Source organism: Hemitrygon akajei, unplaced genomic scaffold, assembly GCF_048418815.1.
Source record: "Hemitrygon akajei unplaced genomic scaffold, sHemAka1.3 Scf000058, whole genome shotgun sequence".
Classification (NCBI taxonomy): domain Eukaryota; kingdom Metazoa; phylum Chordata; class Chondrichthyes; order Myliobatiformes; family Dasyatidae; genus Hemitrygon; species Hemitrygon akajei.
The window spans coordinates 4792047-4815994 of record NW_027331944.1 but is presented as its reverse complement, the minus strand read 5'-3'; the positions used below and the strand labels follow the sequence as shown (position 1 = coordinate 4815994).

The window sequence follows — 23948 nt, the reverse complement described above, 5'->3', positions numbered from 1 at the left end:
TAGATTTTGGAATGGTTCCGGAGGACTGATCATTTTAAACTATAGGCCAGTTAGTCTGATCAGCGTTTGGGAAGATGTCAGCAGTCGATAATTGAGGATAAGGTTTCGGGGTATTTGGACGCACATGATAAGAAAAAGGCCAACATCCATGGGAGGGAATCTTGCCTGACAGAACTGTTGGAATTTTTTGAGAGAACAGCATGCTGGGTCGACAACAGAGAATCAATGCAAGTTGTTTACTTGGACTTCCCGAGGACCTTTGACCAGGTGTCCTACATGACGCCGTTTAACAAGGGCCGACAGTAGGACAAGAAAGGCACTGGCATGGATAGAGGACCCAAGATTTTCTCCAGACAGATTTGTCTGACTGCCAGGAAGCACAGAGTGGGAACAAATAGGGCTTTCTCTGGTCGAATGTTGGTGACCAGAGGTGTTCTGCAGTGGTTGGTTTTGGGACAGTTTCTTTTTCCGTTATGTCAATGATTTGTAGGCTTTATGGCCATTATTGTGGGCGTTACGAAGATATGGGGAGGGAGGGGAAGTGTTGAGGAAGCAGGGATTTCGCGGGAGGACATGGAACTATGAAAGAATGGACACATCATTGGCAATTGGAATGTAGTATAGTGAGGTACGTGGCCATATACTTTAGCAGAAATAATGAAGACGTAGACTATTTTTGAATCTGGGAGAAAATTCAGAAATCGGAGTTGTGAAGAGTCTCTGGAGACCTGGTGCAGGATTCCGTGCAGTTTGAGTCTGTGTTCGGAAAGGCAAATACAATGCCAGCATTCATTTCGAGAGGATCAGAATATAAGAACAAGCACTGGCCAGACCGCACTCGCATATTTTGATCCCCTGATCAGAGAAAATATGTGATGGCGTTGTGAAAAATCCAGAGAGGAATCTAAACGAACAGAACCTGTGATATTAAACCAGATTTTGATGGGAATGGATCCTGGATGCACCTGTAATAGCTGGGGTGTGGGAGGATGAGGGGGGAATCTAATTGTAACCTGTGGAATATCGAAAGACATTGAGAGGATGTGGAGATGTTGCTTTTACGTGGGGGAGTCTAGAACCAGACGGAACAGCCTCAGATTAGAGGGACGTCTATTTGGAACAGAAATGAGGATATTATTTAGCCGAGGAGTAGTGAAACTGCAGAATCCATTGGAACTGACAGCTGCGGAGACCAGGTCATTGGGTATATTTAAAACAGAGGCTGGTATCTTCTTGACTAGTCTGGTCAGCAAAGTTCACTGGGAGAAGGCAGGAGAATGGGGTTGAGAGGGATAGTAAATCACCCATGATGTAATGGCGGAGCAGAATCGATGGGCCTAATGGCCAATTGTGCTCTGATGCCTTATGGTATCATGCTGTATAAAGACAAAAGAAGATTAAGGAATGTCAGTGCGGCTGTCTTATAATGGAGATGGTTACTGCCTGGCACTCATACCGTAAAATGGTAATGACTTCCTGAATGCAGGCATGGGTTTCCTGAGTAACTGAGGAATTATGAATTAAACATTGAATAGTCTTCAAGCAACATACCCCTATGATGGAATTAAGGTAACTGAATATGGATGGGCTTAGGACATTGCTCTGAGAAATAAGAGAGGCAGCGTTTAAGGGTCAGGCAGCGTTTAAGGGTCGGCACAACATTGTGGGCTGAAGGGCCTGTACTGTGCTGTATTATTCTATGTTCTGTGTCCCGGATTTGAATGATTGATCTCCTAGAACAGATATCAGTAGGGAATAATGGACAACAATTATGAAATAAATCAGCATAATTCCCTGATGGCCCACTGCACTGTAAAATAATCCCTCAGTTTCACTGCTACCAGGTCTGAGGAGTTACAGTTGTGAAAGAAATTTAACCAGTAAAGCAGACGTCTCCAGATGATGAATTTATAGATCAGCATCATATTTACAGATTACCTCTTGCCTTTGGATAATGCCTGTGTGATTCATTACAGACAGCGCCAATGAATCCCAACGAGAACAGAGTTACTCACGGGTGTAACACACTTGATTTTCTAATACCACTCATGGCTGAATAGGTCAGATCCAGGACAAGACAATCACTGTTTGTGAGCTCCAAGGAGAGTGAGCTGAAATGGTGTGTCCCTGTCTCTCATTAGTCAGATATTCAGCAAGTTAGCAGTTTTTTTTTGTTTGCCCCTTCCCTTTCAGGAAATCCTATTGATCTTCTTCCCTTTCAGGACAACCTGTTGATTTTTTGGGATCATGAGATATCAGATATCACCAGATTTATTTTATGTTTTGTGCTTTCTTCTGCCCTTTTAGATCAAACTATTGATGTTTGTGGTCATAAGATATCAGCTTTGTGCGTGATCTTTCACATCCAATCAATCTCAGAGTTTTTCGAGGAAGTTACCAGGAAAGTTGATGAAGGCAAGGTTGTCGATATTGTCTACATGGACTTCAGCACGGTATTTGACAAGGTCCCGTACAGGAGGTCGGTCTAGAAGATTCAGTTGCTTAGCATTCAAGATAAAGTAGTAAACTGGATTAGACATTAACTTTTTGGAAAGAATCCGGAGTGTCACTATAGACTGTTGCATTTCTGTTTGGCGCCTGTATCTCGTGCAGTGTCACGGGGATCGGTGCTGTGCCTGTTGTTGTTTGTCATCTATATCAATGATCTGGGTGAAATTACGGTTAAGAGCATCAGCAAATTTGCTGATGACTCCAACATTGGGAAGGAGCAGTTGACAAAGAGGTAGATTACAAGAGCTTGCAGTGAGGTCTGGACCAACGGGAGAATGAGCTTAAAAGGGGCCGATGCAATTTAATGCAGACAGGTGCAAGATGTTGCACTTTGGATGGACCAATCAGTGTGGATCTTACATAGCGACCAGTAGAACAAAGTGATCTGGGAATACAGGTACATAAGTCATTGAAAGTGGCAGCAAATGTTGATAGGCTCTGAAAGTAAGTTTCTTAGCGCATTATCCTTTGTAATTGAAAATATCGTCTACGATATGATGTTGTATAAGACGTTGGAGAGGCCTAATTTGGATATTATGTGCAGTTCTGCACACCTACCTGCAGGACAGATGGAAATAAGTTTGAAAGAGTACAGAAAAAAAACATTACAAGGATGTTACCTGGACTGGAAGACCTAAGTTATAAGAAAAGAGTGAACTGATTAGGACTTTATTCATTGGAACATGAAAGATTGAGCGGAGATTTGATAGAAGTGTACACAATTACATTGGGATATAGATCGGATAAATGCAAGTAGGCATTTTGTACTGTGGCAAGGAGGTACTGCAACAAGAGGTTATCACTAAAGGGTGAAAGGTGAAAAGTTCAAAGGGTACAAAGGTGAAACCGGTTTACTCAGAGGGTGGTGAGAGTGTGAAACTAGCTAGCAGGGCAAGTAGTGCAAGTGGTTAAGAGAATTCTGAATAGATGCTTGCGTAATGAGCGTATAGAGCGCCATGGCCCGGTGCAGGTCAATGGGAATAAGTAGATTCTGTAGTCAGGCATGCAATAGATGGGCCAAAAGGCCTGTTTCTGCACTGTACTTTGCTGTGACTATGACAAGTCAGCCACACATTGTTTGGGAACTCACGGAACCAAGACAAGCTGTGGTTAGCTGGTTTCCCTCCCTCAGGTACCGCAGTGAAGCCGGTTGGCCCAATTGACAGTTTAATACTCATCCTGGATTAATGAGATGAGGTGAAGCTACCCGACGGTTCAGCCAAGATTTGAAATTAGTTTCAGCCCGAATGCCTTTTGGAAGTCCAGATATGCAGCCACTGCTCTTACTTCACACTGATAAATACAGCAGGTGATACAAGAAAAGGTGATGCTAAACCTGCAGTTCCCAGTGCTCCCCACCTTAACAACTGAAACCAGATCTGCGAGAGACGAGTCAGAGATCAAAGCCTCCATTCCCAAGTCGATCTCCTAAAACGTGCAGGAGATTAATGTTGATCACTATTCCCTCTGATACCAGCAGATCAGTGACAATACACGAACTGCACTCACCTCATTTTCTTGTCTGCTGAAATGTCCCTTCTTTGTCAACATCCAACCCAGTCTCTCAACCTTTTCTTCAATTGCTTGTTTGAGTCTGTCTCTGTAGAACTTTGTCAGTTGGTACAGTCGATATTCCTCCCCCTGTGCCAGGAGGTCGGAGATTGTAAACTCTGGCTCTGTGAATATAAAAAGGAAAATGTTGGCTTGAACTCAGATATCCCTCGTCTCCACCGCTCTCACCCAGCTCAACAAAAAACCGTGTCTTGAACCTGCCTACAGATACAAAATTGGATTAATTCTCCATCTCCAACACCATCACACTGAGCACGGAGTCCCCCTACGGCTGTGTGCACAGACCACTGCTGTTCACTCTGCTGACCCACGACTGTGCTGCAACACACAGCAAGAACGACGAGTCAGCTTACAGAGAGGAGGTGCAGCAGCGAACGGACTGGTGCAGAGCCAGCAGCCTGTCTCTGAATGTGAACAAAACAAATTTCTTGGTCCCTTGGTTCATCTAGCGGAGAATCTCAGCTGGTCCCTCAACACCAGCTCCATAGCAAAGAAAGACCAGCAGCGTCTCCACTTTCTGCAAAGGCTGAGGAAAGTCCATCTCCCACCCCCCATCCTCATCACATTCTACAGGGGTTGTATCGAGAGCATCCTGAGCAGCTGCATCACTGCCTGGTTCGGAAATTGCACCATCTCAGATCGCAAGACCCCGCAGCGGATAGTGAGGTCAGCTGAGAAGATCACCGGGGTCTTGCTTCCCGCCATCACGGCCATTTACACCACACGCTGCATCCGTAAAGCCAGCAGCATTATAAAGGATCCATGCACCCCTCGTACAATCTCTTCTCCCTCCTGCCATCTGGGAAAATGCACCGAAGCATTCGGGCTCTCACGACCAGACTATGTAACAGTTTCTTCCCCCGAGCTATCAGACTCCGCAATACCCAACACCTGGCCTGACACCTTACTGCCCTATCGTCACGTATATTATTTATTGTAATGTCTGCACTGTTTTGTGCACTTTATGCAGTCCTAGATAGGTGTGTAGTTTAGTGTAGTTGTTGTGTGTTATTTTTCTTTTCCTCTGTTGTTTTTTATTACGTAGTTCAGTCTAGTTTTTGTAATGTGTCATGTAACACCATGGTCCTGAAAAACGACTCATTTTTACTATGTACTGTATCAGCAGTTATGGTCGAAATGGCAATAAAAAAGTGACTTGACTTGACTTGAATGTAACACTTGCCTTAAAGCCTACCCAACAATGTTCTAGGCATTACGTACTAGAAGGACCACATTTAACATAAACCAGTCCATCCCCCATCAGACCCATTCACCTATTTAAATTTGGATGGGCATAAACGTTGGGACTGTTGGTAATATTCGCTTCCCAGAGATACTCTCTCCATCCTGGCGAATACATTTCCCCTGATTCACATCCCGGAAACACTCTCCTCATCTGGACAGCTGCATTTCCTCCAATTCACATCCTGGAAATCCTCAGAGCAGGTAGTACATTTCCTGTAGTGGGGTAACGGCTGCCCAGTGCACCACATGTACCACACCCACACATTTTCCCTCTCCTCTGACCAACCCTCCAACAAGGCCTCACCTTTACCCTCCACCCTGCCGCATTCTGTGAGCGCATCACCCTCATATTTCACTCACCCGCTCCTTCTTGGGGACTTGACAGTTCTGTGTTCAATGAGCTTCCGAGCCGACAGACAGTCACCTCACTTGTACCGGTTCCAGGGTCCTGATCGGTGTCTCTGACGTCACTGTCTCTGGGCTGACAGGCAGTCGCCTCACTTGTGCTGGTTCCAGGGTCCGGATCAGTGTCTCTGACGTCACTGTCTCCGGGCTGAATTTTCTCCTCCTTCTCTGCGGCCGGACCGCATTCCATTGGGACATCGCTCTCAATCTGACCCTGCTTTGGTACCTTTCTTCCCGTGTCCCGATCATCTTCCCTCGACGATCTGCCTGGTAAAATCCTCTTCAGTACGTTCCGTACTAGTTTCAATTTCCCACCTGAAATAAGTGATGAATTGCAGGTTATACAAGTATGATTTAGATCTGAGCAAAACTAATTCAGATTGCAATGGAGCCGAGACTCTGGCTGACCAGATTTGGAGTGGAACTGTGCTGGTTAATGTGACCCGTAAACCCTGTCAGGTGATCATCCCGATAAGCCGGTGACTGGACACATTTACTCCCAGTAAAATAGCACGATAAGCACGGTAATACCAATCACAGCAGTTGAACGCACGGATGACCACGGGATCATAATGCACCGGTGTCCGGTGATACTGGGAAATATCACTGTGATTATCTTCCACAAGCTAAAATCTCCCTCGGTCACTAACTGTCCAGTAGTCTGGGTCACACAAAGACCAGCAACGGGATTACACATGGTCCAGTCTGCTGGATCACACATTCTCCAGTTGCTTTGTCACACGAGGGGCTGGAGACTGGACAAGGGGACTGGAGTTGCTTTCTCCAGTCCCCTTGGTCACAGACTGACGATTCCCTTGAGACGCACGTTGTCCGGTCCCCTGGGTCGCAGGCTGACCATTCCCTTGAGATCTATGCTGACCTCTCCCCTGGTTCCCTTCTTATCCCCCACCTGCTGATCATCATGTAACAACTATGCATATCATTGGCAAAGTCTTGGTTATAGAGCTTTGTGTGTAGTTGCAGTTGCTAATCTATAGGATGGAGGTGATGAAGCTGGAAAGTGTGAAGTGCGGTACTGGACCAGGGTGTTGTTTTTTGTGTTATATGGTTGGGCTGGGACAGCTTGCCCTGGAGCACAGGAGCTTGAAGGGAAAACACACACACTCACACACACACACACACACACACACACACACACACACACACACACACACACAGTAATCAGGGGTGCAGATAGGGTAGATGGTCACAGTCTTTTTCCCCGGGTAGGGGAATCTGAGACTCGAAGGAAGAGATTTAAAAGGGACCAAACGGGCATTTTTTCACGTGGTGGCTGATGGGTATAAATTACATGCATCCAGAGGAGGGCTCAAACACAAATAAAATTACAAAATTGAGAGCATGTGGGCAGGAAAAGGGGGAGAAGAAGTTTACTAGAGAAATTTGGGAAACTGCAGGAAAATGGGACATTTAGATCAGCATGAATTATATGGGCCAAAGGGTCCGTTTCCAGGCCGTAACATCTTTTTTATTCCAGCTGGAATCTCAGATTTCAGCACAATCGTAATGTCTACAGGTGACACAGACATTTGGTCATTGGTTATGCCGGGTTTCCCAGCCAAGATCCTGGGAATTTAAATTCATGTGGAAGATCATATCAAGAGGGAAATATTTAGAAACTCAGGTTCACCATTTCTCCACAGCCCAGACATTCACTGGGGTGTTAAAACTCCGAAGCAGATCACAAATGTATCTACAATGAGCTGCCTCCTGATCCTCAGCCATTCCCAGCACCGGCAATGATCTCCGCTCCGCTACAGAAAACAGATTTCGGTGACACCCCTCCTCCTTTGCGTAGCAGGCAAGAAAAACCAGGGGGGAGTTGGTAGCTTTCCTTCCAAAACCTGAAATGCTGTGTTATCATAGAATCTCGGAAATCCCGGAAATGCTCATATCATCTGCTTCTAAACTTTATAAATGAAAGTTGAAGATTTCTTACACATCAGGGTCTGTCTGGAGGTGAAATGGACCCTGACCCTGAACATTTACATAAACAACAAGATCACTGTCACATTCCTGTCTCTGTTTCACTCACGACCACCTGATTCAGGAGCCCCTGCTCCTTTCACTCAGCTGAAGCTTTGTATGATGAGCGGAGTGATTCGACCATTACTGGTGTCAGGTCCCTGCGCTGGAACTGTTGGATTGATCAATTACTCAAGGCCGCTTTACCAGTGGGATAAATGACACTGCTGGATGAAACTTTTCTATGCCCTGTTAACACCTCTGTCAGTTTTTTTTTCATCTGAACTATTGTGTACAAACGAGACAAAAGTTTAATTCAAAGATCCCTGTGATCATACCTTTGTCCATTCTGATTCTGACTGACGATTGTTGATTGTCGTCGTCTTGTTTACACTTTGGTCGCTCTGTAGGACAGCTCCACCTGCTGGTGAGTCTCTAAATTTCACAACAAGCAGACAGTGAGTCAGAGAGTACGACTACTTTGCAAATATGACAGTATTTCTATCCCCTGTAGCATTTGGCATGGGGACCAAACATTCCCTGTTAGTAACCACTTCCACACCATATCTGTCCACTGATACCTGGCGCATCTACTGACAGAGTCACAGGGCAATAGAATGCAAATTCAGAGCGTTCAGCCCAACGAGACAATGCCAACCACAGTGCCCACTGAGATGGTCACAATTTCCTGTGATGGGGCCATCTCCCTTCTGGCCTCTTCACTCCATCTACACACCCCAACTGCTTTTTGAATTATGCAACTGCACGTGTCTCATCCACTTCCTCTGGCTGTTTCCTCCACATGATCCCCAACATCTGCATGAATCCGCTGCTGATCAGATTGGCTTTGCAATCTCTTTACCAGCCCCTGTCCATTTAGATCCCCTAGATGCTACGATAATCTTCTCTGTGAACAGCAACTACTAATGTTGTGCATTCTGCGAACTTACCTGTCAAGTGATCCTTGTGCAACCGCATCCAAATCATTGCTATAAAATAACGAATATCAAAGGTCCCAATTTGTAGCCTCACGGCACATCGCTAATTACTCACATCCATTGCGAGGAGAAACCTTCAACCAGCACTCTTTGCTTGCTACCTTGAAGCTAATTTTGAATACATCAAATTTGCTCTCTCTGGTCAGCATGGGACCTAATCATCGGGGCCAAGCTGTCATGTGACACCTTGTCAAAGGCTTTACTGAAGTCCCATGCACAACATCCATGGGAACATAACTTTGAATTTCCACCTCTGCTTAATGTCACGTTGACAGGTTCTGACAATTTGATTAGCAGAAAAGTACTTGATGAGGCCAAGGTATGTCAATGTAAATTATGGGTTGCCATGTGCTAGTTAGGACTGAATAAAATGCAGCGTTGGGATATTTTGCTTCATAAATGGTCTGTTCTCCGCGGAGGCCTACGTGACGATATATTCGAGGGTAAGTATACCACTGAAGATTGCAATAGCCAATGGGATCAAGGGCATGTTGCTGCAGTTCATGGTAATTCCACATTTCTACAATCACTACCACACGACACACTTGGGGCTTCTTATAAAGGGAGGAAATTGTCAACGCATTTTAAGATGATTATAACGTAACAAGGAAACATTAGAACTAACCAAAAGCTACTTCAGATGATGCAGGACCTTCAAATGAGCAAAGACTGAGAGAATGTGATTGACTGTAAAGAGCTGGGCTTCTGAAAGCACGTTACCAGACCTGGAGTGATTACAACTTGGTCTGACCGAGGCATTCCACTTATTTCATACCTTCCTTTGTAAAGATATGTAATGTTTACAGGACCAGTGTTCGAGTGAATGAGACTCACCAAACTTTCTCCTGACTGAATCAATGAAAACTCTGAGTCAGAGGGTTCTCTTCAGTTGGTACTCTCAGTCCTCGGGCTGGTTCACTTGTCGCTGTTCCCTCGTTCTCATTCGTGGCTTCTTTCCAGCTGTGGGCTTTTCTTCCAATAAATCTCTCACCGCAGGTCTAACTTTAACCAGAGAGATAATGAAGCACATTAACAATACAAAGGAGAAAAAAATATTTCTGCTCAATTTTTTCAAAAGCGAATCTCACTGAAATTTAAACGCCTAAGACAAATAAAAGAATCTCATGGAACAAATCTATAATTGTCCCTCACACGTCACAAATCCTGATACGGGATACGAAGGACTCATCATTCAGTCATGATAAGATATCAGAGCAGAATGAAGTGATTCAGTCCATCGAGTCTCCTCCATCATTCAATCATGGCTGATTTTTTTTCCCGCCCCAATGTCATATTCCTGCGTCCTCTTATAAAGTGCTGGAAACTCGGTACAGCAGATTGCATCTGTGGAACAAGACACTGTGGAAGACCCAGTATCAGAACTGGGATTATCCAGGATGATGCGTGATATGCTGAACGCTTAATTGCGCAATTTGGCCCAGATCTCATCCTTGCTCATACCTATAATGGGGGAGGTACTACACACAGTGTTCTGAAAAGATAGTAAAAGTGATTATCGGGGCATTAATAGTGATCTTTCGAGAAACGAAAACGAAAAGCTCTTGAATTTATAGTAAATGGACCGTCTAGTTATTCGCGGCTCAATATTAGTTCTATATCGTTCAGCACCTGAGCGTCTTTGCCTCACAGTACGCTCCCACGGACAAGGCGAAACTATTATTAATTTTTCTTGCGTTATTCATTATTATTTCCTGGATACCAGAGAGGCTCCCGGTGAAACTGTTTTGTCCACTCTATTGACTTTTAACATCTCCTCGATAACAGGAAGCACGATAATGTACCATATTCAATCGTGATTAATATGCATAGAATGTAACGTGGTTCGGTCTCCAATGTTCCCTCTAATTACTATTTTTGCAGCTACATGGATCAACCATTGCTCTGAGCCGGAAATTTTCACACGGACTGAGAAAAGCACAACATCATAGATGTGTCCTCTTTTGTAAAATGCATCTATGAATATTTTAGGATGAAGACAGACAAGAGAAAAAAAAACATTTTTTTGATCTTACTTACTAATTAAAGGACAGGATAAAAATGCAGTACAACAAAGAAAAACGTCCAGGTTTCATAAACGTTTGTCCGGCAGTGTTTAATTCCATCTGCGCTGCAACAAAGGCTCCGTTCGTGGGAGCATTTTGCTTCTGCAAACTAAAGTCCCTTCCCGTACTGAGCATGCGCGATGTCGTCAGCGCGTTATCGGAGCTGTGAGCTGGGCCTCGGAAACGGACCTGCAGATGCTGCAGCCCTGCGGTACAACGGGATCACATGACGGGTGGACGGTCTCCCACGTGACTCGGTGACTCCGCTCCTCGCTCCTCACACGCTGCCCGACACCCCCCCCCCCCCCACCGCATTTCAAACATCATCTCATAATTACACTGGATATATTTTAAAATTTCCCTCTGCATCTTCCCCGTCCACATCCCTCCAGCCCCCAGGTCACAGTTACGGGTCTGAATCCCATCCCGGTCCGGCACACATTTTAGACCCAAACCAGAATTGTGCAGGTTTTATTTAAATCAGTCTATGTTTCTATTCACATTTCCCCGGCCGCACTGAACAGGATCACTGAAACATCAAGCGAGAAGCAACAGGAGGTGGCCATTCAGCCCCTTCAACCATCAACAAGATGGCGGCTGCTCTCCCATCTCAGCCACATGTTTCTGCCCGATCCTCATTTCCTCCATCCCTTCGGTCTCCACACATCTGCCGGCCTCTGTTTTATGTGAGGACGATCACCGAGTCTTCACCGCCCTCTGTGGAGGGGATTTACAGACATTCACCACCCTCGGAGTGGAGACATTTCCCCTCAGTCTCGGCTCGAAATGTTGACGGTCCATTTCCCTCCACAGATGCTGCCCGACCCACTGAGTTCCTCCGGCAGTTTGTTCTTTGGTCTATATAACCCGTGTTAGTATTGAGGTGGGGCAGGATTTTACACCATATTCCAGGTACAATCACAACAAAACACAAATAATTGTCACTCTGCCCCGACCCTCCGGCAGTTTGTCCTTTGGTCTGTATAACCCGTGTTAGTGTGGGGATCGGGATTTTACACCATATTCCAGGTACAATCTCAACAAAGTCCAAATAATCGTTAAAGTCATTTTCATTCTTATACCTGATAACTCTTACAATAAATACAATGTACTTTCTACCTCCCTCCTTAGCCACTGCACTTCAGTCCCTCATTACTTAACGCACAGATGGTGCAGAAGAGGTTTACCAGGATATTGCCTGGATTAGAGGGCATGAGCTATAATGAGAGGTTGGACAAACTTGGGTTGTTTTCTCTGGAGCCCTGCAGGCTGGGGTGAGACGATGGAGGTGTATAACATTATGAGAGGCAGAGACAGAGAAGACAGACAATATTTTTTATCCTGGTCTAATAGAAGAGGCCATGTATTTAAAGTGAGGGGGAGTAGTCTGAAAGGAGATGTGAGGGGCAAGTGTTATTACCAGAGAGAGTGGCGGGTTGCTAGGATGTGTTGCCCGGGGTGCTGGTTCTGGCAGACACAGCGGTGACTTTTAAGAGATATTTAAATCAGCACATGAGTGTGAGGGACGTGTGGACATTGTGTTGGCAGAAGGGATTAGTTAGCCATTTGATTCCTAATTTAATTAGCTGAGCAAAACGTTTTGGGCCGAAGGGCCTGTTCTGGTACTGTACTGTTCAATGTTCTGTGTCTCTTGTCAAGAGGTTTCAGGGAAACTGAGGTAAAAGGAGTGAGTTGGAGAAACAGGTCAGCTGGAGCCCAATGTGGGAACTGTGAGATCACCCACTTCTGTAGCAGAAACAAATATTGAATTTATTGCCAAGTGCACAATATGGGAAGGTACAGGGACAGAGAAACACTGACTTGTAGCAGCATCACAGGCAAGTACATTCAGATGACAGATTATACAATTCTGCGCCATTATCAATATAGAAATACAAGTTTTATGTCATTAACAATATACAAATATATATGTTGTGTCAATAATCATAAATATAGATTTTCTGTCATTAACAATGTACAAATATACATTTTTTTCAAGAGCAGTCTTGAAAATGTTAAATTTGTTCCCTCAGCCAAGTTGTTGACACAGTTTGGAAACGACTGGGCTCAAAGCACCGGTCACTACAACACCCACGGGAACACCACGGGGACTGCCAACACAGATGCCTTGTGCAGGAAGGCACAGATTCGACTGTACTTCCTTAGAAGTTTGGCGTCATTCAATGTCTGTAGTGAGATGCTGAAGATGTTCTATAGGTCAGTTGTGGAGAGCGCCCTCTTCTTTGTGGTGGCGTGTTGAGGAGGAAGCATTAAGAAGAGGGACGCCTCACGTCTTAATAAGCTGGTAAGGAAGGTGGGCTCTGTCGTGGGCAAAGTACCGGAGAGTTTAACATCGGTAGCTGAGCGAAGGGCGCTGAGTAGGCTACGGTCAATTATGGATAACTCTGAACATCCTCTACATAGCACCATCCAGAGACAGAGAAGCAGTTTCAGTGACAGGTTACTATCGATGCAATGCTCCTCAGACAGGATGAAGAGGTCAATACTCCCCAATGCCATTAGGCTTTACAATTCTACCGCCAGGACTTAAGAACTTTTTAAAAGCTATTATTAATGCTTTTTGAGATAGTGATTTAGATGCATATCATATTTTTTACTGAGTTAAGTATTGTATGTAATTAGTTTTGCTACAACAAGTGTATGGGACATTGGAAAAAAGGTTGAATTTCCCCATGGGGATGAATAAAGTATCTATCTATCTATCTATCTATCTATCTATCTATCTATCTATCTATCTATCTATCTATCTATCTATCTATCTATCATGCAGACCCAAGAAGGGTCTGGTTATTCATTCTCTTTTAACACCAAGACACCAGAAACAGGAGCAGGCCACTCAGCCCGTTCAGTTCATCCTGTCATTCAATAAGACTCCAGAACAGTTCATTCTTGCCCCCCAACACGACTCCAATCCACTTTGCCCGGACCATCCGCCACACTTGCAGATCAACAGTGTGCCGGTGTTTGCCTCCCAATGTGGTGAATCCCTCTGCTCGCCTCTGTATCCTGTCCGACCCCTCTCACACCATCTTCATCCTTTCAATAATATAGCCCCCTTCCCCCTGTCAATGGGCTCCTTCCCCATCCTGCTCCTTGACACAAACAACCTCTCAGACTCACCCCCCTCTCACACCATCTTCACCCCCTTCCCCACTGGCAATGGGCTCCTTCCCCAGAGACAAACAAACTCTCAGACTCACCCCCCTCTCACACCATCTTCACCCCCCTTCCCCACTGTCAATGGGCTCCTTCCCCATCCCGCTCCTTGATCCCCCAAACGACCTCTCAGACTCACCCCCCTCACACCATCTTCACCCCCTTCCCCACTGTCAATGGGCTCCTTCCCCAGAGACAAACAACCTCTCAGACTCACCCCCCTCTCACACCATCTTCACCCCCTTCCCCACTGTCAATGGGCTCCTTCCCCAGAGACAAACAACCTCTCAGACTCACACCGCTCTCACACCATCTTCACCCCCCTTCCCCACTGTCAATGGGCTCCTTCCCCAGAGACAAACAACCTCTCAGTCTCACCCCCCTCTCACACCATCTTCACCCCATTCCCCACTGTCAATGGGCTCCTTCCCCAGAGACAAACAACCTCTCAGACTCACCCCCGCTCACACCATCTTCACCCCCCTTCCCCACTGTCAATGGGCTCCTTCCCCAGAAACAAACAACCTCTCACTCACCCCCTCTCACACCATCTTCACACCCCTTCCCCACTGTCAATGGGCTCCTTCCCCAGAGACAAACAACATCTCAGACTCACACCCCTCTCACACCATCCTCACCCCCTTCCCCACTGTCAATGGGCTCCTTCCCCAGAGACAAACAACCTCTCAGACTCACCCCTCTCTCACACCATCTCCACCCCCTTCCCCACTGTCAATGGGCTCCTTTCCCATCCTGCTCCTTGAGACAAACGACCTCTCAGACTCACCCCCCTCTCACACCATCTTCACCCCCCTTCCCCACTGTCAATGGGCTCCTTCCCCAGAAACAAACAACCTCTCAGACTCACCCCCTCTCACACCATCTTCACCCCATTCCCCACTGTCAATGGGCTCCTTCCCCAGAGACAAACAACCTCTCAGTCTCACACCCCTCTCACACCATCTTCAACCCCTTCCCCACTGTCAATGGGCTCCTTCCCCAGAGACAAACAACCTCTCAGACTCACACCCCTCTAACACCATCTTCACCCCCCTTCCCCACTGTCAATGGGCTCCTTCCCCAGAGACAAACAACCTCTCAGACTCACACCCCTCTCACACCATCTTCACCCCTTCCCCACTGTCAATGGGCTCCTTCCCCAGAGACAAACAACCTCTCAGACTCACACCCCTCTCACACCATCTTCACCCCCCTTCCCCACTGTCAATGGGCTCCTTCCCCAGAGACAAACAACCTCTCAGACTCACACCCCTCTCACACCATCTTCACCCCCCTTCCCCACTGTCAATGGGCTCCTTCCCCAGAGACAAACAACCTCTCAGACTCACCCCCCTCTCACACCATCTTCACCCCCCTTCCCCACTGTCAATGGGCTCTTTCCCCAGAGACAAACAACCTCTCAGACTCACCCCCCTCTCACACCATCTTCACCTCCTTCCCCACTGTCTAAGGGCTGCTTCCCCAGAGACAAACAACCTCTCAGACTCACACCGCTCTCACACCATCTTCACCCCCCTTCCCCACTGTCAATGGGCTCCTTCCCCATCCTGCTCCTTGATCCCCCAAACAACCTCTCAGACTCACCCCCCTCTCACACCATCTTTATCATCTCAGTAAAATCCCTCACCCTCGTCATTCTGCCAGATCACTCACTTTGCGAGTAGCCTGCATCAAACCAATGGGCCGAGCGGTCTCCTCCTCTCTGTCAGCAATACATTATAATCCGGCCACGGAAGTCACTTCACGTGGAGGGAAATGTAAATAAATAAAAAGGCTGGACATTTACTTTGAGATTTGTTCTGTTTTGAATGGGAGTTTGAGGACGGGAGCGGAAGTCGGTATCAGCAGGGGTAACGCCCTCTCGGCCGGTCCATCTCCGTTATTGGGTGTAAGCAGTGATTGACATCACTTCTCACCAATGTGAAGAGGGTAACGCCTCTGTTGACTGTCGGGTGGGGTGGGTGGGTCAGGTAGCTGTTACCTTAGCCGGTAAAATTCAACTGTCTCAGCACCAGTGTGACGTAAGGAAGTGCACACGTGACGTCAGATCCTAGTGTGGGGGGAACTCACACGTGACGTCAGGCATGAGGGGACGCAGAGTGATATCAAATCCCAGTGTGGGGAATGTGAGTGACTTTAAAGAGCTGGGATACTGACAGCACATCACCTGACCTGGAGTGATTGTAACTGGTCTGACAGAGGCATAACTGGTACTTCTGGGCACTTTCAGTCTCATCCCAACTATTTACTACCTTCCTTTGTGCAGGTATGTAATGTCTAAAGGACCAGTGTTTGAGTAAATGAGACTCACGAGACTTTTTGCTGATTGAATCACTGGAAACTCTGAGTCAGATGGGTTCTCTCCAGTTGGTGCTCTCAGTCCTCGGGCAGGTTAACTTGCTGCTGTTCCCTCGTCTTCACTCGTGGTTTGCTTCCATTTGGGGCAGTTCTTCCAATACATCTCTCACCTCAGGTCTAACTTTAACACAACGGGTTCGACGGACTCGGAGTCCGCTGCGGTCGGGGCGCTTTCACTGTGTGCTGCGTCTGCGAGGCTGGGTCTGACAGAGCTTTCATTGTCTGTGAAGTTGAGTCCACAGGCGCCTTGGAAGTCCATAGCGGGGGTAATCCCTTCTGCCGACTGCGTGGGATGACGAGTCTATCGGGACCCTGAGGACTTGTGGAAACTGTGTCATGGTTTCTTTCGAACTTAGAATCTTTTATCATCTTTGGACTATTTTTTACTGTGCCCATGGTTTTTTTTTTAATCAGTTATGGGATTGGCTGCACTGTTGTAACTATACGTTAACTGCAACTATGTGGTTTTGTGTAGGTCTTGTAGCTTTAGTTTTTGGTTTGTTGGGTGGTAGAGTTGGTGTCTTGACTTGGTGTGTCTGAGTAGTCTTGCTTTGTCTGGTGGATTTGGAGCTCCTTTCCGGGGAAACACATTAAGATCGTAGCGCCTTCCGGTTCACAGTCCGGTCCATGTTCCTTATTCCAGGTTTTCCCCAGTTTCTGTTGAGGAAGCTGATTCTTGTCCATACCCCCTGTCTGTATCCCTTCCCTTCACCTTCCTCCTGGAGCCTGCGTCGCCTGGAGCCTTGCCTTGCCTTGAGCCTTGCCTTCACCGCTGTCAAGTTCAACCACCGGAGCAAGATAAAGAACTGTCTTTCATTGTTTTCAGCTGGAGTTCCAAGGGTTTGCCCACCCCGATGTAGCACTCACTGGTCTATAATCCCCAGGATTAAACCCATTGGGTTTATTGATGTGGCACAGAGCGACTGAGCAGAACCCAAGTGCAGGACACCGGCGTGGAGATTGAGCTGGGGATGCGGCCGCAGGCGTGAACGTTGGACAGCAAACCGGAGGAATCTTGGCACGGAGCTCTGACATGGAGTCTTGACACGGTGACGGGGTTTTCATGGAATATCTTGAGACTGGAGTTGAACTTAGAACAAACAGTTCTAAGCAGTCGAGAAACAAAGTATCACATGGGAATAGACCAACAAACTGGCAACCTGTGATCGTGTCGCCATCGTATTTATTTCACAGTCTCTGATGTGAATGGTATGGTAATTGAGTAAACTAGCAGCAATGGAGATCTAATGACTGAAATTAGGGCATAATTAGGGAGAAAGGAGCGTTAAAGGGGAACAGCCAAACGGAACCATGACAATTGAATTATGGAACAACATTTGACAGCCTCCAATCATGTGTTACTATCCCTGTGGCCAGAGAGGATACAATGATCATTGTCAATGCCCGGTAACCTCCCCCCTCACTTCCTGTAGTAATGTGGTGTATATTGGTAGATTGAACATCTCTTTCTTAATATTGCCATGCTGCTATTCTATCATCACAATCACTGTCCACCTCATTGGTAACTGAAGCAAAGCATTCATTAAGCACCTCACCTATCACCGCATCCTCCAGGCACGTTTCCACCTTTGTTCCTGAGTAGTCCTAGTCCTGCCCTCAATCTATTCACCCTCCTCTTCTTCACCCACATGTAGAATGCCTTGGGTTTTCCTTCGTCCTACTTCCCAAGGACTTCTCAAGTTGCCTTCGACCTCCAAGTCGCTTCTTAAGTTCCTTCCAGGATACCATATAATTCTCTAGAGCCTCGCTTGAATGTTGCTCACTGTACCTAAATAATGCTTCCTTTCCCCTCTTGCTTAAATGTTCTCATCCCTTGTGAACCACGGTTCGTTTATATAAACATTCTTTCACTGTGTGTGGAACAAATCTACCCCGAACCGCATTCAAGTGTTCCTGAAACAAACTTCACAGTTGCATCTGGCATTTCCCTTTGAAAATGTTTTCCCAATTTACACCCCCAAGATACTTCGAATACCATTGTAACTATCCATCCACTGGTTAAATACTGCCTCGTATCGTCTGCTACTATCCTTGTCCATGACAATGATAAAAGTTGGGGTGTTGTGGTCTCTATCTCAAAAAGGTCACCCATCGTGACATCTTTCGCCTGACCAGCACCATTGCATCATACTAGATACAGTATGGCAAATCCTCCAGTTAGCCCATCCACGTACCATGTCAAGAATCCTTCCTGGACACACAACACATTCTGCCCCATTGACGCATTTTGGAACAAGGAGGTGGGATCAACATCAGGAAAGTTGAGATCAATAATGATAATAACCTTGTTGTTTTTGCACCTTTCCCAAATCTGCCAAGTTATCTGCTCTCATTATCCCAGTGGCTTTGGGGGAGGCCTATAGAATACTCACAGAATGATAGCTCCCTTCTCTTTTCTGATTTGCACCCACATTGATGTCCTCTGTTTATGTAACTGTCATATGATTCCTAATTAGTAAAGACAATTCTCCGCCTTTCACCCCCCCCCACCCCATATGTATTATGAAACAAGTAAAACCTGGAGCATCAAACACCAAACCTGCCCTTGTAACAGTCCGGTCTGTGTAATGGTGATAACATGTACCATCCATGTTCTAAGTTACTCGTGTTCTTAATACATATTGTATTGAATTAAAGACATTTCCAACTGACTACATGATGCCCTGTCCACATCCGATCCTTCCACAGTCTCTGTGAACTTCGCATCTACCTTTATATCAACCCTTCTATTATCTGACCAAACACTCTGGTTCCCATCCCGCAGCGACTAAGTTTAAACTCACCCCGGCAGCTCCAGAAGTCCCGGCTGCAGGGACATCTCAAGTACAGATATAACCCATGCCTTTGGTACAGGGCCAAATGGGAACATAACTTCATTATAAAACCTAAATATGCTTAATCACAGCTTCGTAGGTTCTGACAATTTATTAGCAGAAAAGCATTTGATGGCGACAGGGTATACAAATGTAAATTATTGGTTGGCATTTGCTAGTTAAGACTGAAATGTGGTGCTGGGACATTCGGCTTCAAGAGGGTTTGCGGAGGCTTGTGCGACAACATACTCGAGGGCAAGTATATCGTTGCAGCTTGCAATAGACAGAGGAGTCAATGACATGTTGCTGTAGTTCACGGTAATTCCACATTTCTGCAATCACTAGAGCAGGAGAAAACTGCGGCCTCTTATAAAGGGAGGAAATTCTCAATGCATTTTGAGATTGTTGTGACCTAACACAGCCAAGCAAGGAAACAGCAGAACTGATAAGAGTTTGAAATGAGCAAACAATATGAGGGAATGTGCGTGGCTTCTCAGAGTAATTAGCAAATCTGCAGTGAGTGCAACTGGGTCTGACAGACGCATACTGGTATTCCGAGGCTTATTCAGTCCCACTCCAGCTATTTCCCACCTTCCTTGATACAGAAATGTAATGTCTAAAGGACCAGTGTTTGGGTAAATAAGACTCACCAAACTTTCTCCTGACTGAATCAATGGAGACGCCAAGTCAGATGGGTTATCTCCATTTGCTGCTGTCCGTCTTCGGGCTGGTTTCGTTGTTGCTGTTCACTCGTCTTCAGTTGTGATTTTCTTCCTGTCGTGGGCTTTTCTTCCAATAAATCTCGCAGGTCAGGTCTATCTTTAACCAGAGAGATAATGAAGCATGTTACTCATACAAAGTAGAACAAAGAAGTAAACTTATTGGAACTTAAACTTGAACTCATATATAATGATGCGAGTGAAGAAATCTGTAACTGCCCCTCACACTTTCTAAAGCCTGACATGGGATACAAAGAAACGCACACAAAATTGCTGCAGGACCTCAGCACACCAGGCAGCATCTGTATGTCGACTCTACTCTCTTCCATAGATGCTGCCTGGCCTGCTGAATTCCTCCAGCGTGTTGTATGTGTTGCTTGGCAGCATCTGAAGATTTTCTCTTGTTTGTGATGGGACACAAAGAACTCATTACTCAGTCATGGTATAAGATACAAATCATAATGCACAGGAGTAGAATTAGGTGATTCGGTCATTCTAGTCTGCTCCAAAATCAATCATGGAGGATTTTTTTTCCAACACCGTATTCTTGCTTCCCTGCTATAGCACGCAACCTATTTAGCAATCCAGAACATGAATATACCCAACGACAGCCTCCACCACCCTCTGTGGCATCAAATTCCACAGATCAACCAACACTTGGCTAAAGTAATTGCTCTCATCTCAGTTTTAAAGTGAAGCTTCTTTATTCTGAGGCGGTACTCTCAGATCCCAGACTCTCCGTCTAATCAAGACACCCTCTCCATTCTCACTGCAACCAAACTTCCTGTCATTCCGTCGGTGTAAATAATCACCCCTGTCCTAACCCGCCAACCATTTGAACCCCACTGAACACAGGCCCAGGGCCATCAAATGCTCCACATGCATAATGCTTATCATTCCTCGGATTATTCTGGCAACAAAGAGCCCTGGGAGAGCTGGTGCTTGAGATACAATCTTGGGATGGGGGCTCCAGGAATATGGAACTGTCAGTGTTTGGGCTTCAGTCTCCGTTGGTGCTTTTACAGATGCGGCTGGATGTTCCTCCTTCCGCAATGAAGCAGACGTCTCCGGGGGCTGGATCTTGGTAGCGTGAATCTCTCAGTGTGAGATGTGAAAAAGATGTGCGAGGCTCTGGGTGCGGGCTGTGACCCTCTGAGGTTGCATCCTGGGATACCACACATGTCTTGACCCAGATAAAATGAATCGGGGAATCAAATTGTCCGCGTTTATGAGATGTTGAGCGAGTATTTCTGTTCTGTGCTCAGATGTTTGGTTCTGAAGTTCCTTTGGAAGCAAAGCAGAGAATGAGTTCCCATTCCATCTCTCACAGGGAGAGGCTGTGATTAAATACCCTGTTTTGTGTTTGCACCGGTAGAAATAGGCCGGGGTTTCAGAACTGAATTCACATTTGGAAATTCCCCCTCACTCTCACCTGTCTATCTGCCAGTGGAAGTCAAAGAGAAACACTAGATGCTGAAGATAGAACAGAACATGGAACAGTACATCACAGGAACACAATAGTATGCCAAACCAGCTGAAAAGTAAATCAAACCCCCCCAAAAAAACTACACTACATTTTCTGTGTAGCCATGTACATTCATATACAAATCAATGGTATGAATAGTAAATTACAGAGATCTCAACACTGACACTCACATCCCACTCGTCACAGGCCTCCATTCGTTACATTCATCCCCCTCTCCTTGTTCTCTAGCCCGGTGTGAATCCACCTCGCCAGGCCCCTGTGAATCCCACGTGACCGAACCTCCCCGATCAGCTGCCATGCAGGATCTTGTTACAGACTTTACCAAAGTTCAGATGAACAACATCACTGCCCAACTTCACCTAACGCCCTACTTCATTCTTAAATAATCTCCAAAATACTTGACAGATATGATATCCTATTGGAAAGTGTTGACTGTAATTTCCCCATAACCAATGCCCAACCGCCCGGGATTTCAGCTTCACTGCAGACTGAGAAAATTCCGATCCCAGCTGCAGAATTACCAACCTGGACTGTAGCCCGTATACTGCCAGTTCCATATCATCAGAGTCACCAGCCCAATATTATCACCCATACAAAGACGCCTTGGTGCCGGCAATTTGCCGTGGAGTTCCTGCCATTTCCGATTCACAAACTAAGGTGGAATTGGAACCTAATGACCCTCTGCCGGGGCCGGTGCTCAGGCTGGTTCCCCGGTCTGTATAGAGGATGCGGATACACTTCAGCCTGACCCCAGCAGCTAAACCGAGCACATTTGATCTCTATGTCATCGCTGTGTGGGATCTTGCACAGCAGAGCGGGCTGCCATGTTTCCTGCAGTGTAGCAGGAACAAAATGTAAAATTATAAAGTTGAAAATGCTGGGAGCTCAGTACATCAGACTACGTCTCTGAAAGGGCAAATGGTGGAAGACCCAGTTCCAGAACTGAGACTGTCCAAGATGCTGCCGATCTGCTGAGCGTCTCCAGTATTTTCCCTTCCTTACTTTAAATTTCCTGCAACTGTAGTATTTACTCCCTCTTCATTTTAATGCACATATAGTAACTGATTGCCACCCTGAACTGTAAATGCCACCCCACCCCAAACAATTTATTAGTTCTGAGTTCATTCTGACCCTGGTGTAACACATCCCACACAGTCAATGCTCACAGCATCCTTTCCTCCCACTATCATTCTGTTACATTTGCTCCCGAGGCCACTGTCTCTACACTGAGAGGCGGTGACCACAGAGCGATAAAAACTGCAACACTTGCTGCAGCTCTGACGGGCCGTTACCCTGGAAACAGAGGAAGTGGCTCACTGAAAATAACCGAGAAAGGAAATAACAAACTCAACATCAGATGCTGTGAGTTCCGTTATGACAAAGATTAACAGTGCAGCCATTTTGTAACGGTGAATCTAAAATTGAGATGGTTGCTTTTACCCTGTCACGTGTTGTGTCCAACTAAACCTCTGGTATTCCTAGCGAACAATAACTAACTAACTAACCAACTAACTAACGAACTAACTAACTAACTAACTAAATAAATAAATAAATAAACAAACAGACTGGCACACAAATAAATAAATAAATAGAAAGCTGCAATACTAAACTTCACAATGAAGACAAAGTTAAGAAGAGAGATTGCTGAAATATATCATTGCGGCATTGGGATACAGGCTGGACAAACATTGAGCAAGCAGGTTGATATATATATATCATTGAGCTGGTGGCATACAGGCAGGACAGAGATTGAAATAGAAGGTTGATATATATCATTGAGGTAGTGGGATACAGGCTGGACAGAGGTGGAACAAGATGGTTGATATATATATCATTGAGAATGGTTTGTTTTACCGAACGGCCGCTTCCAGTGTGCTGGAAATATGTAAAACAATTATCGACCCCAGGCGTCGATCCAGGTGGAGTTTGGATCCGATACCGGGCCGGGTGACGGAGGTAAAGTTCACCAGGTACATCTTAATGGATGGGTTCAGTCTCGGCATCACCACCTCATCCCGCTCCTGGGACCAGAACACCAGGGGCTGAGCATCGGCTCATCTCAGGCGGTTCGGTGTGAAGGTCCCATAACCCGGACCGACCACGACAGTTTGTATCCAGGAAGCGGGACGAGGCCGCCAGTTCGAGAAAGTTAACGGGACTCTCTGCCCAACATGAGGTTCCCCGCCCCCGGGATCGACTTCAGTACTCACCGATGGGAAATTGTCGGTTGCGTTCAACCCCAGTGACCGGCCTCAATACTGACCGATGAGAACTTTATCAATTTGTCCAGAGAGCAGCGAGATCCGCCCACCGGCTCCCCACAGACGATCAGCTTCAACAGAGAACGGAAAGAAAACCCCGCCCATCCGGAGGCTGTGAGAGCGGGGGAGGGGCCTTGGAAGCGAAAACCTGAGATGCTGCAGATCTGCGTTTGAAATGGGAGCGAGAAGCCGGTGACTCTGCTCCTCGCCCCTCACACGCTGCCCGACCTACCTGCCGCATTCCCCACATTATTCCATATTTACACCAGCTACATTTTTAATGTTTCCCTCTGTATCTTCCCCGTCCCCATG

General features: G+C 46.2%; 1 protein-coding gene across 1 annotated transcript in view; it reads right to left on the bottom strand.

Moving 5' to 3' along the window:
- Window positions 1-23701, bottom strand: part of LOC140721633 (NACHT, LRR and PYD domains-containing protein 3-like) — a 48414-nt gene extending 24713 nt beyond the window's left edge. Inside the window, exons 1-6 of the mRNA XM_073036444.1 lie at window positions 23586-23701; window positions 19821-19989; window positions 9552-9719; window positions 8058-8154; window positions 5689-6048; window positions 4021-4187 (exon numbers count right to left, since the gene is read on the bottom strand). Coding sequence (XP_072892545.1) covers window positions 4021-4187; window positions 5689-6048; window positions 8058-8067 — 537 coding nt within the window. The 5' untranslated portion in view covers window positions 8068-8154; window positions 9552-9719; window positions 19821-19989; window positions 23586-23701. The remainder of the gene's footprint in view (window positions 1-4020; window positions 4188-5688; window positions 6049-8057; window positions 8155-9551; window positions 9720-19820; window positions 19990-23585) is intronic.
- Window positions 23702-23948: the final 247 nt, after the last annotated feature.